This window comes from Nyctibius grandis, chromosome 17 (assembly GCF_013368605.1).
Source record: "Nyctibius grandis isolate bNycGra1 chromosome 17, bNycGra1.pri, whole genome shotgun sequence".
Classification (NCBI taxonomy): Eukaryota; Metazoa; Chordata; class Aves; order Nyctibiiformes; family Nyctibiidae; genus Nyctibius; species Nyctibius grandis.
This window is the reverse complement of record NC_090674.1, coordinates 6,295,557-6,311,867: the sequence shown is the minus strand read 5'-3', so window position 1 is coordinate 6,311,867 and position 16,311 is coordinate 6,295,557. Positions and strand designations below refer to the sequence as shown.

General features: G+C 45.3%; 1 protein-coding gene across 3 annotated transcripts in view; it reads left to right on the top strand.

Annotated features, from left to right (window-relative positions):
- MXRA8 (matrix remodeling associated 8) overlaps nt 1-16,311 on the top strand; it is a 34,821-nt gene that overhangs the window by 7,249 nt on the left and 11,261 nt on the right. For 2 of the 3 annotated variants that reach the window (XM_068414830.1, XM_068414831.1), the window contains one exon: nt 16,113-16,133. In XM_068414830.1, the coding sequence (XP_068270931.1) occupies nt 16,113-16,133 (21 nt within the window). Of the gene's footprint in view, nt 1-9,425; nt 9,622-16,112; nt 16,134-16,311 lie in introns of those variants that run through there. The other variant, XM_068414832.1, reaches the window with a different exon arrangement.

Genomic DNA, 16,311 nt, shown 5'->3' with positions numbered 1-16,311 from the left:
TGAAGTTATGGTTGCCAGAGTCCTCTTGGATTGATCTAGAGCAAATACACAATTCGCATAGACTACCCTTAAAAGTTGGCCAGGCTCCATGTTTGTGTGTCTAAATTTGGCAGCAGGGTTATATTGCATTATGGAAAGCAACCTCCTTTCAGCCAAAGTATTTTTATTTTACATGGCCTGCAAACCTGAGGTAAATAATAAAACTCTCTGGGAGGCAACCTTTGAGCACCCTTTTCAGAGCCAACCTATTAATTTTTCCACTCTTTCCCAGTCATTTCTGATCTCAAAATAAGATGCTGTGCCTGGAATCCCACTGCTTAATTATTTTAGGCGGGTGCAACAGATGGGCTGCAATTACTGTGAGGAATGAAGTTTCCCTTCAAAAGCTCGTAGTACCAGAACGCTGTTCCCATGTACAGAGAGACCGAAAGATGTGGTTTGAGGCACAATGCTGATGGTCAGAAAGGGGACACAAAATGTCATCTCTCAGCTAAACGTGCCTGCTGCCCAAGTACTCTGAGAACTTTTTGGTTCTTCACAGAAATAAACAGTGCTGTGTGCTTGTGGCTTAAGCTTTTCCCATGTTGGAGAAACCGGACCTGCTGCTGCCTGTGTGTGAGATTGCTGGAGAACTGCTCTGGGAAAGGCTCTGTGTGTTGTCCTCTCCTCTAGCACTGAACCAGGGCTGCTCGTGGGTGATCACTGCTTTTCATTTTGTTCTGGTGTGGAAGCTTAGCATGTTACTTGTGAGAAACACAAACACAAATAGGGAGTTAAGCAATAATGCTTATGCCATCAAAGCCTGTTTAAGTATATGTGAAGCTTCTTCCTCCTCCTTCCTCCTTCAGAGTGCTTTTAGGTTCAGACCTGGACGTTCTTCTTGTCTCTGATAAAGGAGAGCAGAAGTACAGGGCTTCTTGGTGATGTATCTTGCGAGCAGGGCCTGAAAGCGCTGTAACTTCTGTAACACTGCCAGCCTGGTGTTGATGAGTGTCCCATCACAAAGTTGTGGCAGTACAGCCACAGACTCTGCTGGTATGTCATTCTGCCTGCGGTGAGAATGGAATTGATTCTGGTCGGGCTGTGTTCGTGGTCAGCCAGGACTGTGGTGTGGTCAGCCTGCTAGGCATGCTCGAGGGGCATGTGAGGGCAAAGGAGTGCCGGACAGTGATGCAGGATTTCTGGATGCTGTTCTTCAGTGGCCCTTGGTGCAGTTATTTCTCCCCTCTCTTCCTCAGAACCTACCTTCCTTGTGTAGGATTAACGACTTACATATCAACTGCCTTGAGATCTGGAATGAAAAAGTGCAAAGTGCAGCCTTCGTCTTTACAGAGGAGTGTTGCTGAACTGGAAGGTGGGACCGAGGTCTGCCTGTCTGGTGCCTTTTTTTTGGAAATTAGAAAGTGGATGAGTAATGGCCAAGTGGAATGTCACAGTTCTGAGCTGCTGCCTTCGCTCACATTTCTTAACACAAACACACGGGCTGAGTAAATGTTCAAAGCGCTGATTTGATCCCTCAGTCATTTCCTCCCGAATCTCAGTGCTGTCTGCCATCTGCCAAACTGGACCAGCACTGGGTATCTGTCCCCTGGAGGGGAGCCTGGTGGTTTCGGTGTGGATTTGAAACAGCTAAGATGCTACAGAACCACAGCTCCCATGGGCGTGAGTCAGTCCCATGTCATAGGTTGGATACGTTCTATCTCAGGCACTTGATATTCAGAAGTTAATTGGGGGGGATCATTTGTCTGTAGGGATCTAGAAGTTTGGGGGCACTCAGTTGCGAGTGGTAGCTTGTCAGGAGCCCTGAAAAAATCCCTCTGCTTCCCAGCAACACAGTTGCTGGCTGCTACTGTGAACCTTAGAGGGAGATTAACAGATGCATATACATGCATAGAGCTGACTCCTGAAGTTATGATTGATGGTAACTCCAATTCAGATTGGCAAATCTTTCCATCCCCTCAGGAGCTTCATGGTTCATGTAGTGATTTTGAGCTCATACCTGCTTTTTTCTTCTTTTTTTAATTCTCTGTTGAAGACACTACTGGCTCTCAGAATACACTAGGAGAGAAGTACTTAATATTTTAAATAAAATAAAATTTAGAAACTATAATTTCACTGTGGTCTCCTGAAAAGAACCAGCAGGTAGTAATGACTTGTTTGCCCTAGGGCATCAGAATACTGGGAAAATCTGGGAGGCATTAGGGATGCAACAGGCCATTGTAAAGTAAAAATCAAGGTTCTGTCTGAATTCTGTCTGAATTCCTTGTATCATTGAAGCTTTCCAGAGCTGAAAGACAGGAAAGATTTTGTCTAACTGCCCTTCAGCCTGCTGCCTTGTCAGTCTTAGGTGCACGGTGAGTCTTCACATAGTGCCAGGGCTTTGCGAGCTCCCTGGGAGGACAGAGGCAGCACAGTCCAGCGAGGAGGGTACTGCTAGGCTGGCACGCAGCTGGTCTGGGCTGTGTTCATAATTCTGCCACTGATCTGCTGGGTGAGTTTGGGTGAGTCATTTCCTTCTGTGTTGGATGTCTCCCTCCTGCTCCTGTCTGTTTAGGCTGCAAACTTTTCCTACAAGCAGCTGCCTGTGCTGTGTATAACACCTGCCTGTGTGGAGCAAGTGAACACAAGTGTGATGCCATCAGTAAAAAGACCCTTGCAAACATGAGTGAGGGAGCAGCAAAAAACATACCCTGTGCTTTTGGGTTGTCTGTTTTTAAAGACATTGTAATTGAAGCAATCATGGCAAGCTACTTAAAATTAGCTCTTTTTTGTTTTCAACTAAAAATTATTTTCATAGAGAATTGATTCTTCAGATTTCCCTTTTTACATGATTTGGTCTATGCCAAAGATATTAAACTTAAGGTAGTAAACTTAAGAGAAAACTATGATTTACACCTGCTTTGGGGATGTCAGTGAGGTGCTGCTTTGTGTCTCTATTTCCATTCCTCATTTGTTTGGTCAGTGTTTTTTTAGGATAAGGACTTTGATTCTGCCATACCTTTTCTATCACAAAAAGATCCTGACAATGGTTGGTGCCTATGGATATCATGAAATATAATAATAATTTTGATACTTGATGTCTGAGAAAATGCTGGCTATACATAGGGGGTTCTGTTTCTGTGGCTAGCCTAGATACAAGGTCACAGCCCGTTATTGCTGTTGTCTAATGGAGCTACTCCTTTAGCTTTAGTAGGAGGCACTGCTGTAGTGCAGGGGACTGTAGATTTTAAACCCTGATTAAGATTTGTGAACTAAAAATGAGTTCAAAAGAAAGTAATAGAGGAGATAGACTCTGCATTCTCTTTTCTTTTAATGAAAGGGGTAACCAAATTTCACCATTACTTAAAGCTCTCTAATGGCAGGATTAATGATCGGATGGGTATTTGTGGAACACAAGGTTTTATGAGGAAGATTCTTAGCAGGTGACATAAGTCCATGGTAGTTAGTATAAGCTTGCTGATTTATACCTGGTAAGTATCTGCCTCTGAAGGCTTTTTTGGGCACATAAATCCCTGTGGCTTTTCTCCCCACACTGAACCCAGCTTTTTGGATTTCACGTTGTGGAAGAATCGCCAAAATGCATTTTTATCTTGGAAAAATAATCTTCAGGCTTCAGTCTGGGGGGGAAAAAAAAGATCTGTGTTGGTTTCCTGGGCAATTTCTCTGTTTTTATAACTGGTTTCTATTAATGGTTTTGAGATGAATCCCAGGAATCTGAAGCTGAGTGCTTTCCAGCAAAGGGGGTGTTTAAATATAGCGCCATCCAAAGATGCTAGACAGGAACCATGGAGCTGTAGGGATGCCTTACAGCAAAAGATACAGACAGAACTCTGACCTGTTACGAGGACAGTAGTGCTGGAAGAACATATAAGCACACACGTGCACACATATTAATTGATTCAGTAAGAGAGCAGTCTGCTTGGATGCTACAGTTTAACTCCTCATTTGTGCATATCTACGTGTCTGCTAGGCAAACTGCAAAGCTCAGTGCATTAACCAGAAGATCAAAAACCTCTTAAGATTCCATCTAACTAAATATCTTGCATACTTGGACATTCACATTAATTAATTTATGCTCCAGTGCCTTTGGCACGTAGGGAAGTAAGGCTTTCCAGCTGGAGATCCAGGACAGGAAGAAGTTGAGGAATTGCTTGCAAAGGACAGCCCCCAAATAACACTTACTGGTCCTGGGCAAGCCTCTCATTTTGCTTCAGGAGTGCTTGGGCATAGCCTGGCTTAGACCAGTGCAGTGACTACCACTGTGGGGTGGTTTTGTGGACTTCACCTTTGTCTTTGCTGGAAATGGGTTGTCCCAGGGGTATTATTAACTGTTGCCATGATATTGTTTTATACATACCTAGTATAAAGGGTGTCAGAGATCCACCATTCTCATACACTAGGCATGTGTGTTTGCCTCAGCTGCTGGTTTGGTGGCTGCATCGCAGGCTGGTGATCACAGTGGACTCAAATGAAATAAAACAGAGCAGAAAAACATCTGGCCAGACCCTCAAATTGTCATTCTGAATATGCTCTTCAGAGAAGGCAAATCAGGGGCTAGCATTTATGGCTAGGGAACAAACATTGTAATGCTGGGTCTGTAAGAGATACACTGCTTGTTACATCACTGGAATAATGACAGGCTTCACTTGACAGCCCTGTTATTGTGGTTGGGTTTCAGTTTTGACCTTTTAGTTCGCAGCTCTTGCTGCAAGTTGGATTATTTCAGGCTTGCTTATGGGATTCATTGCAGCTGAAAGATTTATTTTAATGAGAAAAGCTTTGCAGCCAAATGAAGCCTCCCGGGAAATGCATACCCTCTGGTAATTCACAGGGTTCTGTGTTCCAGTCCTCTTTTCCATCAGCAGGCAGCTCTGAAGGCTCCCCCTACCCACGCCAGAGTTTTCTTAGGAAGGGGGACTGCAGTAGTGTCTTCAACTGCAGTACTGCTGCCTTTCTCTCTTTTGCTGTTTCCATGCAAAGCTCTATTTCTGCTTATGCTTTTGGCTCTGCAGGATCCTTGCTACCTTTGCCACTGTACCTCTCAATTAGCACTCTTTATTCCCAAGCCACTGTCAATTAGCACTCTTTATTCCCAAGCCATAGCATCCCCTACTACTTTTCAGTTCTGGGAATTGTCCTTGCTTCTGCTCACGGATAGATATTTTCTCCTTTCCTTTGATCATGGCAGAGTACTAGGGGTCCTGTGTTTAAAGAAGATCTAAAGAAGTTGTTGATAATAAGCATGGAGTGTTGACAAATCCTGCACATAAGGCCTTGTACTGTAATTTGTGTCTCTGTGTCAACAGAGCATTAATCCTGGCATTCCTTTTTAATACATGTATTTATAGCTATGAAAATGGGGTGGAAGTGGCCACTTCTGCTCCTGCTTCCCAGGGTTAATGGTTCTCAAAATTGCAATAAAAGGATGGAGAGTACCTCTTGGCATTAGACCTTCTTCCTGATCTGATACTGGCTCAGTTTTTCTTGACTAGTGGTTTTCAAATTTATTGGGAGGTCTTTCAGTGCAGCCTGTGGCCATGGAAGACAAAAATGTTAAAATGGAAGAGATCGGGAAGAGGAAACTTCCCGGCAGACATGGCTTGCCCGTTATTGTTTCCCCACAGGCCAATTGGTCTAGTGACCCCTGCGCTGTCTTTGGGCAGGGCTTTTTTCCACCTGAGTCACCAGCATTTCATATCTGAAATAGGCATTTCACACCTATTTCATATCACCATATATTTCATGTCTGAAATAAGGGTGACTCTGGAAACATGGGAGCCTTTGTTCTCCCTGCTAGCCTGGTCTGTGACGAGGATGGCAGGTGCAGAGCTCCTGGAAGCAAAACACAACTTGTGTTGGTGCTGGAAGATTCCTTTCCCTGGCATGGATGAAGTTGCTTTCTTTGGGCAGGATTTGTGGTCAGGGTAGACAGCTGTATGTGCCTCAGTGGGCAGTGAAGGGATGCTGCTTGTTTTGAGAATCAATACCCAAAATACCTCTGGCAGTGAGGAAGGAGAAGGGCGAGGGAGCACTGTTCAGGCCAGCCTTCATGGAGAATCTAGTTAAAAGTTCAGCTCCTGACTGATCAAAGTGTTGACACAGCTGCCTTTCTGTGATCTCTTTGGCCTAGCAAAGCTCTAGGAAGACAGGGCTGACTAGAGACTGAGCCGAATTAAAGAGTGAGGAAAAGGCAAAGATCTGTGAAATAGCCTCCTGTGTCCCTTCCCTCCTCTCGTTGTGAACCCCAGAGAAGCTGCTGCTCTTTCCTTCCAGTGGGCAGTTTTCTTCAGGAGACTTCAGTGGGTTCAGCCTGAATTTGGCTCCTTTCAGTCAGGAAATAGCCAATTCATGACAGCAGCAACCACAGCAATCTGCATCTATCCCACAAGTCGTGCAAGAAACGGCCAGTAACCTCTGCAGTGCCAAAGCTGGGAGGCAGAAAGGTGGAAAAGCAACCTGGAATTGCAGCCTGGAAGGCTCTGCCTGTGGTTGAGAGACACCAAGGGAAGGAGAGGGTGCTGTATGTGCTGTCTGTGCTGTGGGAACAGCTTCTTGCCTCCCAGCCAAACGTTTTCCAGGCTCTGCTCTGATGACGCAGCTGAACAAAAGGCTGTCAGATTTGAGCCTTTCCTCTGGCTCCCTGGCCCCACAGAGACAACAGCAAAGGCTTCTTCTTCTACTAGTCTTCTGGCTCAGCCACAGGCCAGCGCCTTGGCTGCCATAGATCAGTATTGTCTTTGTTGTGATGCCTGAGAATCTGGCAGCAGGTTTTCAGGTCAGGGACACGGCGTGGTCAGAGCCGTGCGTGCAGGTGGTTGTGGAATTGGGCTAATGCAGATGTCTGAGGCTTGGGAAGGATGAGCCTGTGTGTTTGCATTGGGGTTACAGTTGGGCTGGACATGGGAACATCCAGGTTATAGACAGAGCTCAGCTGAGGAGTGTGGGAACTTGGGCTGGGAGTGGCTGTGTGTAGCTAATTACCCACGAACTTCCCCACTTCATATAAATGACAGTTGAAGTTTGCAGTGAAATTTTGTGGGGTTCTTATCTGAAGATTATTTTAGGATTTTTCACTAGAAACAAACCAGCAGTTATCTGGATCTGTTTTGGACAGTGTGAAGACCTGCTCGAGTTAACAGTAGGTTTTTTTCATGGTCAAATTATTTAATAATAATAGTTCCAGTTTCTTGGAATTTCTTGGAAGTGTCTGGTTCTGCCTGCTGCTGGAGACAAGATCTTGGACTAGATAAGTTCTGGATGTTTCCAAAGCTTCCCTTATTGCAGAGCATAATTATTTAGATGTCTATTTAGGTTTTTGTTATAATGCCCTCCTTTTTCCTGAAACACAGCCACCTCTGGGGTAGAGGAAATCTATCTTCTGGTATACTGGATGGTACAGAAAAACGTCAAAAGGGAAAATTCAAGTGGGGCAATTAACTTTATCTCCATGGAGTGCCACGGGAAGGCTATTAGCTTGTATTTTCAAGCTCTGCTATGAGAGTCCCACATATATTTAGCTCTGTTCTACAGATGGACATTTAAGAACAATAAGTTTTAATTCCCTTTCCCCAACATTTTCCACTTCATGACTAATTTGATTGTATTGTTAAATCCACTAAACACTGTTAACCATAAACAACAATAATCTTAACAACAGATTGCAAGCAAACAGAAAGCTTTACCATATTTTATTTTTTAACATATACTCAGCAGCTACACTATTTCCTGACTTTATACTCATGTAATTTTACTGAAGTCTTGTATTAAAAGGCTCCTGGCTAATTCAGTCACCGACGTGGATTAGGTTGTTAGGCCTACACAAGGCCGGATTCAGATGGAGCCATATTCCAAGTCTACAGCAACATTTACACCTTTCATGGCCATATCTGAAAGTGCTTTACAAAACAGCATGTTGAATGCTCTGACTTAGTGTCTTTTACCATCTTGACCTGCTGGGAAAATAAAGTGAATTTTTCCTCTGGAAATGAATTGCTTTTTTCAGAACTCAGACTCGGATTGATGTGGAAGAGAAATGTCTTAACACGTACAGACTCAGCAGTGGAGACTAACTTAAACCAGTTCAGGGCCTGTTCTAAACGGTTCAGCCAGCAGCCTGATCGAGCTGTTCCCACTACCTGTGAAGGCTGCTGCCCGCTTCAGGTTAGGCTGGTAAAGTTTCAACTGTTTAAACGCTGGCATGAGGGCATGATTTCATTCCCTGCCATCTTAAGGAGTCTGTCCCCTCTGAACATCCCACAGCATCTAAAGAAGTAATCCCCTAAGCTGAAAAAATGACTGTCTCTGGTCTGCAGATGCAAACAGAGGCGATCTGAACTGTAACTGGTCTGTGAGTGTATATGCATGAAGGGTGTATGGAGATTTCCTTTGGTGAAGCAGTGTTTGGGGTTTTAAGAATTTACTACTTCTTTCTCTGCTGTTTGTCACTGATTGTTTTCAGTAACTGACGGCGTTAATACTCCTAATCATTGTGGGACACAGTGGAGTGGGTTATATAAACACAGTTAAGCACATCAGTACAGGCTCTAGGAACTGCTTAATGTAATTTAACAGTCTTTCCCTTGAGCAAAGACTGCTGAAAATTCAGTCATTACTTGATGTTGTTGCTGTGTCTTGGCACTGCTGTCAGGGCTGGTGTTATGAGTACGCAAAGGAGAAGAGCAGTGAACCTGGTCTGTGGTTAAGGTTACTGCAGTGTGTTGGCTGTTTGTCTTGGTGCCAGTCAAGCTACTACTGGCATAGTTCAGCTCTTGTATGAAGGGCTGAAAGCACAAGGTCTAAATCTGACCCAGCTTTCTGTGTTCTGACCTCTGTGATAGGGAAACCTGTTCCCCACGTTGCAGCATTCTGGGGCTTTTAGTTGCCTTGTAGGCTCTTCTGCTTGCGCTGCCCTAAGCTCCCACATATTCAGTCTTCGTCATTATTATCCTTCTGCTAAGAGAGCTGCTATTAAGCCCTTGCTTACAAATCACAGGACAGAGTAAATATTGTTTTCTAGGTTGTCTTCTGAGACTTGAGCTTGAAGTAAAACCATATGAGGAGACAAAGATCAAAAAACCACTGAAGGCAACAGAATAAATCCAGTCTCAAGCAGACAGCTGGATGAGTGTCAAACAAAGGAAGGAACAGCTGGGTCAAGTAAAGCACGAGGAAAATTAGTTCCATCCCTAGGAGGAGGGAGAAAGATTGTTTCGCGAGCCCAGAGCTGTGTGGGACCGACTTCACCCGATAAAACTTTTACATCAAAGTCAGGGGCAGATCAGAAGGTCCCAGAGGGAGGGGAAAGAGAAGAGTGGGTGTTGGTAGTACTTGTGCAGAAAGTGTTAGGGAAAGGAAGGAGGTGGAGTGTGAGTGTAGGGGGAGAGCAGAGTGAGGAGGTGGGGAATTGGAAGTTGTAGGTGGAGTAATACTGCAGAATATGAGCTGCTGTCCACAGCTTTCTGGATGTAAATTGATGAGGTCATAGTGTTTTCCAGTTTCCAAAAAAAAAAAGTTTAAAAAAAAGTCTTCAACTTGTTTTTCAAGCGAGACGAAAACACGGAGAAGCTGAAGAAATGGAGCAGCTAACAAAACTCCTTCTGTGGCAGATTTTGCTTCAGCAAAGTAAGCTCCTAGCTGCTCGGCATGATGTTTTTATTTCAGCTGCAGAGGACGGGGCTGGAGGTTAGCTGGAAGATTTGGAACTGTTATCTTTGTAAGATTTTGTTCAGATTCCTGAGTTAGGCTGTGTTTTTGTCTGTGAGGGGAGGGAATCATGGATTTCTCATGCTTTCTGGAGAGGAGAGGGGAGAGAATGGAGAAATGTTTGAGGTTGTTTAGGCAGCACTCCATTCAACGTGTCTGTGCAATCTGTCTTTTCCTATCAGTTACCTTGAGCAGCAAATTCAAAACCAGTAAGCGTGAATGTGAGTACAGTAGAGCTTGCATAGTCAGATTTACGTGATCCAAGGTTATTTTATACTTTTGAAGAGGCAGAAACAGCTGGTATGTGTGTGTGTGAGAGTGTTCAGGACGGGGGGAAAAATTAAAGAAGTGTGGTGTTTTTTTTTCTTCCTGTCAGCATAAAGACAGAGACATAGGAATTTACTTTGGGGTAAGGTGCAAGAAAGGGATAAGGACAAGTCTCATGAGCTTACAATAACAGAATGGCTTGTCCCTTTTCCTTAATCACAGAGTTTTCTGTAAGAGCTGAAAGCAGATGCAGGGTCCTGAGAGCTTGGCCCCGAGCTAAACAGAGCAACCCCAGTAAGGTTTGGATGGTAGGAGAAGATTGGAGGATTAATTGCAAAAGCTCAGCAAATCCACATGTGCAACACTTTGGGCTCTAAGGAAAGCACCTGTGAGCAAAGGAGCAGTTACAGCTCGAAGAACAGTATGGGGAGTCTTCATTCAGGGTGCTGGCAGTAGGAAGAGAGGAGCACAAGCTTTTTGGGGAGCGGTGACCCCCTTGCTCTTCACAGCCCTGTTAATGAAGGCTGTGGTTGGCCACCTGAGCCTCTCAAAATTCCTCAGTCTGTAGATGGAGTAAGCTGAAGAGTTCTCAGTTTGGTCCCTAATTATCTAGTTGCCATGTCGCCACATCATCCCCAGTTTTGCAATGCCTGAAGGCAAGGTTTGGGAATTGGCAACATATGGGATCAGTCATAGGGACAGAAGGGTTAAAGTGGCTCAGAAAATTAATGTGTGGGGGTGGGTTAAGCCTGGAGAAGGAGGAGAGGCCATATACTGTAGTTCAGAAGCACCAACCAGTCCAGCTACTCCCCAGTGTGGTTTAGCATGTTGGCAGAACCTGGGGAGCACCCAGGGCAGGAATGGCAGGTTGGGTTGCTGTAGGGCAGTGGAGGAGCTGTGTAGAGGCAACAGTATCCCACCTAAGGACGGATGATCTCGGACAGACCTTTTTCAGGTGTGTTTTGGAGAGATAACTGTCTATGTGCCAGGCAGCCCTGATGTTTCACTCCTGCTATCCCCACACAAATCAGGTTATAACATAATGAGTGAAGATGGGGAGAAGGGAGGAAGTATGTGCTGTTCTGTATTTGCTGAGATGATCCCTTCTGGAGAGGAACCACACCCTCAAGTGTTAATGTCTCGCGGGGAGGAACAGCACTGTGTTTGGAATGGCTCTACAAGCTATTCTGTGGGCCTAGAGCCAACGTGAAGTACACAGAGCAGAGAAGGGTTTATAAAGCTGAGGTAACATCTGAACTGTCTGTGAGAAAGTTAGGGCAGAGCTGGGAGGGATCCTGATGGTGCAGTGGCCAAGATGGCGATTGGTTTCTTGTACAGCCAGAAGGCTTTTCCCTTTCTGCCGAGGCAGCACATTCTTGCTTTCTGCTGATTTATGGGCATGTTCCTACCTGCAGTGAGGTGCTGGAATTGTTGGGACTAGACGGGTGGTGAAGGGCTCTCCAGTCCCGCTGTCCTTTTTGAAAGCAGAAGACTGCTGCTGAGAAAGCTGTCCCAGGAAGCCTTGAAAAATAAACAAACACAGAGATTTAGATAAAAGCCCAGTTCAAAGCCTGGCTTGGCCATCAGTTGGCTTTATAAGGGAAATCTTGTGTTACTGAAAGCTTAGTCTTGCAGTCCCAGGCTAGCAGGGGCAGGTGGTGGATGGGAGATGTCTAGGTGGAACTGTATTGCTCACTATCTCCCTCCTTTGTCTCTTTGAGATGGGCCCAGATGTTATTCCTAGTTACTGGTCAGTGAGTTTTTAAAAAATGGCTATCAGAAGAGAGCTGAGCTCATTTGTGTAGCCGTCACCTTGATGGTACTGCATCATAAGCCATTTTGGCCTCTTAGACGCTGGGCCAGCTCCCTACAGAGCTGGGATGAAACCACTGCCATTCTCCAAAAGTATTTGGAAATAGCTTGGTAGCACAGGCTGCTGTTTTTGCAATAATTGTGTAATGGCTCTACAGAGACCATTAAATCCCCTGCATAGACAATGGGATTTAGGGGAGGAATAAGGAATCTGACACATACAGATTTCGTGAAGAACATGTCCTTTCTCTAGGACTAGACCATCTCTCTGTGCCCCTAATGTAAAGGTGATGTCATTGCCTTTTCCAAAAGCAAAAAGAGGCTGGGACAGAGCAGGAGATACTGGAGAAGGTGTGCAAAGGAATAACGAGCTGAGCTTCCTCAGGCAAGCAGAGCGTCAACCTCACAGACTGTTGTTTCAACCCATGTGCCTGATGGCTTATGACACTCATTTCTCCAGTGACTTCTTAGTTTGTTTTCTTTCCTGCCCACCGCTACAATCTGAACTTCAGAGATGCTTATTGCCTTGTGAGGCCCTGTTCCAGGCAGCTTATCCTCGCTCTGCTGCCATCAGTGGCAGGGCTCTTCCTGAGCTCAGCAGAAGCACTGCAGGTAGAGCAGGCGCTGTCATGTCCTCTGGAGCATATGTGCCCCTTGGCACTCAGGCCACCACTTATGGTGTTTGCAGTTTCCTTTTCTGCTCTGGTAGTCTTTCATCCTCCAGTATGAGGCAGGAACTTAGTGGTTTCATCAGCACACGTATCTACCTGTGAAGCAGACCCTCTGCCAGCAGCTGTCTCCAGGAGGAGAGAAGTGGTGGTATTGTTCAGGCAAGACTCGAGGGACGGTTTTCTGTTTGAACTGCTCCAAGGACGCTGCCTAGAGAGCTCTGTGTATGTAAGATGTCGTTCAGAGCCTGAGGCTTTTACTTCTAGTTTGCCTGCACTTTTTGTGGCTTCATTCTTTACTTGAGAAGTGGATGGGATTCAAGAAGTAGGAGCTGGCTCTGCCTTTTACAAGGGATTAGGAAACACTTTTGCAGGCTGATTTCCTCCTCCTATATTGTGGGACCAGCAGAATACCTCTGGGATCCTGCTGAGAGACATGCTGACTCTGCACAGAACATGTCAGAGGACAGCATATAGATTTTTTTTGTTGTTGTTTTTTTTTGTGGGTACATCACACAGAGAGAGGTCAAAGTGATTATCCATCACATGGAATCTGAAATTTTAAAATGAAAGCTACAGTGAGCTCTTGTGACAACTATTAGGGTATTGGTGGTTTTGAAGCTCCAGGTCCTGGAGTCCTGTGATTACAGAAGTCTGAGCTTTCACTAGGTGTGTATATACTCCTTGATCTTACAGTTGTGGATTGGGAAGTGTGACTCACCAAAATAACTGGGTAAACCCCAGTCCTGTAGTTCATAAGCTGTCAGCTTTGCTGGGTTATGGATATATCTCTGCCTTTGTTCAGTAGCTACCGTGTTAAACAAACAGTAACTTTAAAAAGTGTGGCTGGGGGACATGTCTTGTTTGCTCTGGTTGTCTCACATAGCAGAGGGAGGACACTGAAAAGAGAAAGAGGCTTATTCCTTCTCTAACTGCTGCTCCGTGTCCAGGTTATTGAAGGTCAGTTGTTTTAAATTCCATTTTCTCCAGCCATGCAAGAGATCAGAGACATTCCAGATTCCTTAGATTTCTAAGTGATCTCACTTACAGCCATCTCAAATAAGTCTGAGTCTTATCCATGACCTGATGTGTGTGTGCAGATTTCCAGCATTGCTGGGGAATCAGAACAATCAGTTCTTCCTTCTTTGTCTTGCGGAGTTCCCATGTCTCTTGTAAAGGCTTGTGCTTTCTTTCCCTTCTAGAACTGTCTTTTTTATATTCGCACCTACCACTTTGTCTGAGATTATGAATGATACCCTAAGGCACGCTTCAGACCCAAAGCTTCTGTCCAGGATCTGTGTGTGTGCGCAGACCAGCAGCGAAAACCCCTTTCTCTTCCATATCTCCTCTCTGTGCTGGACTCCAACACGCTACTTAACTGCGCCTTTATCTTGGATGGGTTTTGTTCTGGTGTATAATGTCGCTGTAACCATGGGCTGTTCAGCTCTGTGTGGCAACACTCAGCAGGTCAGAACAGCAGTATGGTAAAACGCAGGCAAGGCATCAACAGACTCTTCCCTTTTCCCAGTGGGAAGCAACATCTCCTGGTCACTGAGGGGCAGACTTAGAAAGACCCTAGAGTGTCATTGTCAAGCAAGTGAGAGTGCTCCTGCCCTGCTTCTTAGGGAGTTGCTAGCAGAAGCTTTAACAGTGGAGGGAAAGAAGCTGTCAAAACCCAGAAGGCATAAGCTTTTCTTGTCAAGAAGCTGTTACATTACAGACAACTTCACCGCTTCCTTGTTTTACAGCAGGTTGTGTTTGGAAGCGTGATGGAGAAATGCATGTAGCTGGCTGACAGGGCTCCAGCAGCCGAGCCTGTAAAAGGCCCCTCTGGGTGGGACGGAGAGGTGGGACCTGGATGGTCCTCACCATGCCAGTGGGGCCAGCTAAAAGGTACAGAACTAGGGGTTAGCGCTGCTGTTAGTTTAGGGCTGTGCCAGGCTGCTGAGCAGAGCATGTTGGAAGGCTTCGGTGGATGCTTCTGTCATTTGTTGGATTTATGATGCTGCATTTCAGCTCAGTGTTTTTTACATTAACTTGCAAGAGGGAAGGAGAAAAGTAAATGCATTCCTCGTGCTGAGCCAGGAGAGGATGTTTCTATAGCACCAAAACGATTTGCTGTTAATGAGCAGCAATGCAGGACTCTGGAAGCACCGGCCGTGCAGCCAGCCAGCTCCTGGACACCAGTCCCTGGCGCACAAGTCACCGTTCACGTCGTGATGGTGTCTTGTTCCCTCGCCACAGGGCAGACCCCACCGATTCGGAGACATGGGCATTGCTGTGCCACACTGATACTAGTGGATGCTGTTGTGCTGAGAGCTGGTTCTCCTGTCACAAGTGAGACTGATTTCTCCTGGAGAAGGCTGATTTGGTGCTGCAAAAGAGCTTTGCATCATTCCTTTGTTGTCCTGAGCTAAATCTAAGTCCTGGCTCCCAGAAGCACGGGCTGGCAGCTGGTCATGTTTTACCATCAGACATTTTGCAGCCTATTAGGAGAGACCATCAAATGATGGAATTACAATGTCTTGTGTATGATGTCTCTTATATCCAGAGCAGTACAGACTTTTTGTGATGCTGAGATTATAAATGTTGAACAAATAACTTACATTTGGAATGTGTTTGAACTGGCAGTTCAACAGACGGTGCTGCTCATTTTTGTTCTCTGGTGCCACTGCCCAGTGTTTTGTGATAGAAAAAGGGAAGGAAACAGAGTTTATTATCAACCCATGCATTTGGGGTGTGGTTAATATAGCCCCAGTCTGGAGTTAATTTATTCTCTTTTGAAATGCATAAATTCCAGGGCTGAAAAAAAAATACAGCCTTTGTCTGGAGGACATTGTGCCTATGACATTAGCAGGACAAAACATCTAATGATCTTACTGGAACCCACTTGGGCTTGACTGGTTCGAGAGATGAATGATGTCATTGTGTTGGGAATCTGAACCGTGCTCTCAAAGCGTGATGCCAGGAGACCTCCTAGACCCCTCCTACACAAAAAGCAGGAGGGACTGGACCAGAGAAATGCAGAAACAAAGGTGTTAGTTCAGTTCTTGCAAAGTGCTTCCTGCATAGATCTAAGTCACGTGAGTTGGAGAGAGTTGCAGTTGCATCCAGAGCATGAGAGTGTTGACTGTGCAGGCCAGGAATGTGAGCGGGAGAGACTCGGGGTGGGCACGGTCCCAAGTTGGGGATGGGTGAGACCAGCAGGGTGCTGACGACAGCGTGTGTCAGGAGTGTGAAGCGAAACAGCCAAGTCACGTTGCTCCTCATTTGACAGGTAGACTCACCATCCTGCAGAGTTTAATTAATCCTCAACGCATTAATCCCACCATCAATTTTATAGGAGTTTGATTTGGAGTTATTTTTTGGCCCTTAATCTAGCGCGTCAGCAGTGTGGATCTACTTCTCTCTGCTTGGGCAGCTCTAACGCCCAGCAAGTGAGCTGGGGTCAGCTCTGTCTCCAAGTCTATTCAGACCTTTGCCTTAGCAGAGAAAGTTGACCGAGATGTGGGTGTCACACACAAATACACAAATAAGTAAATTAACAGAGAAGGGAGGAAGAGATGGAATAATAATAGAGGAGGCAGCTGCTGACTATGACTGTATTTGTAGTTTTTTCTTCCTTTTGTTGTCAGTAACATTCTTTTTTTTCTGCTTTGACAGGTTCTGTTTATTCATATTCAGGTGAGTGACATCTTTGTATCTGCCTGTTTTTTGCAATTGTGAGAAGAAATGAGAGGGACCCTGATTTCATGATATGCAATGGGGGTTTCGTTGCTAACTTCCATAGGCATGAACGGTGCATCCCATGAACTAGTGACTATAAACTTTGATTAAACTGGGGGTTAGGAGTGGGAAGGGT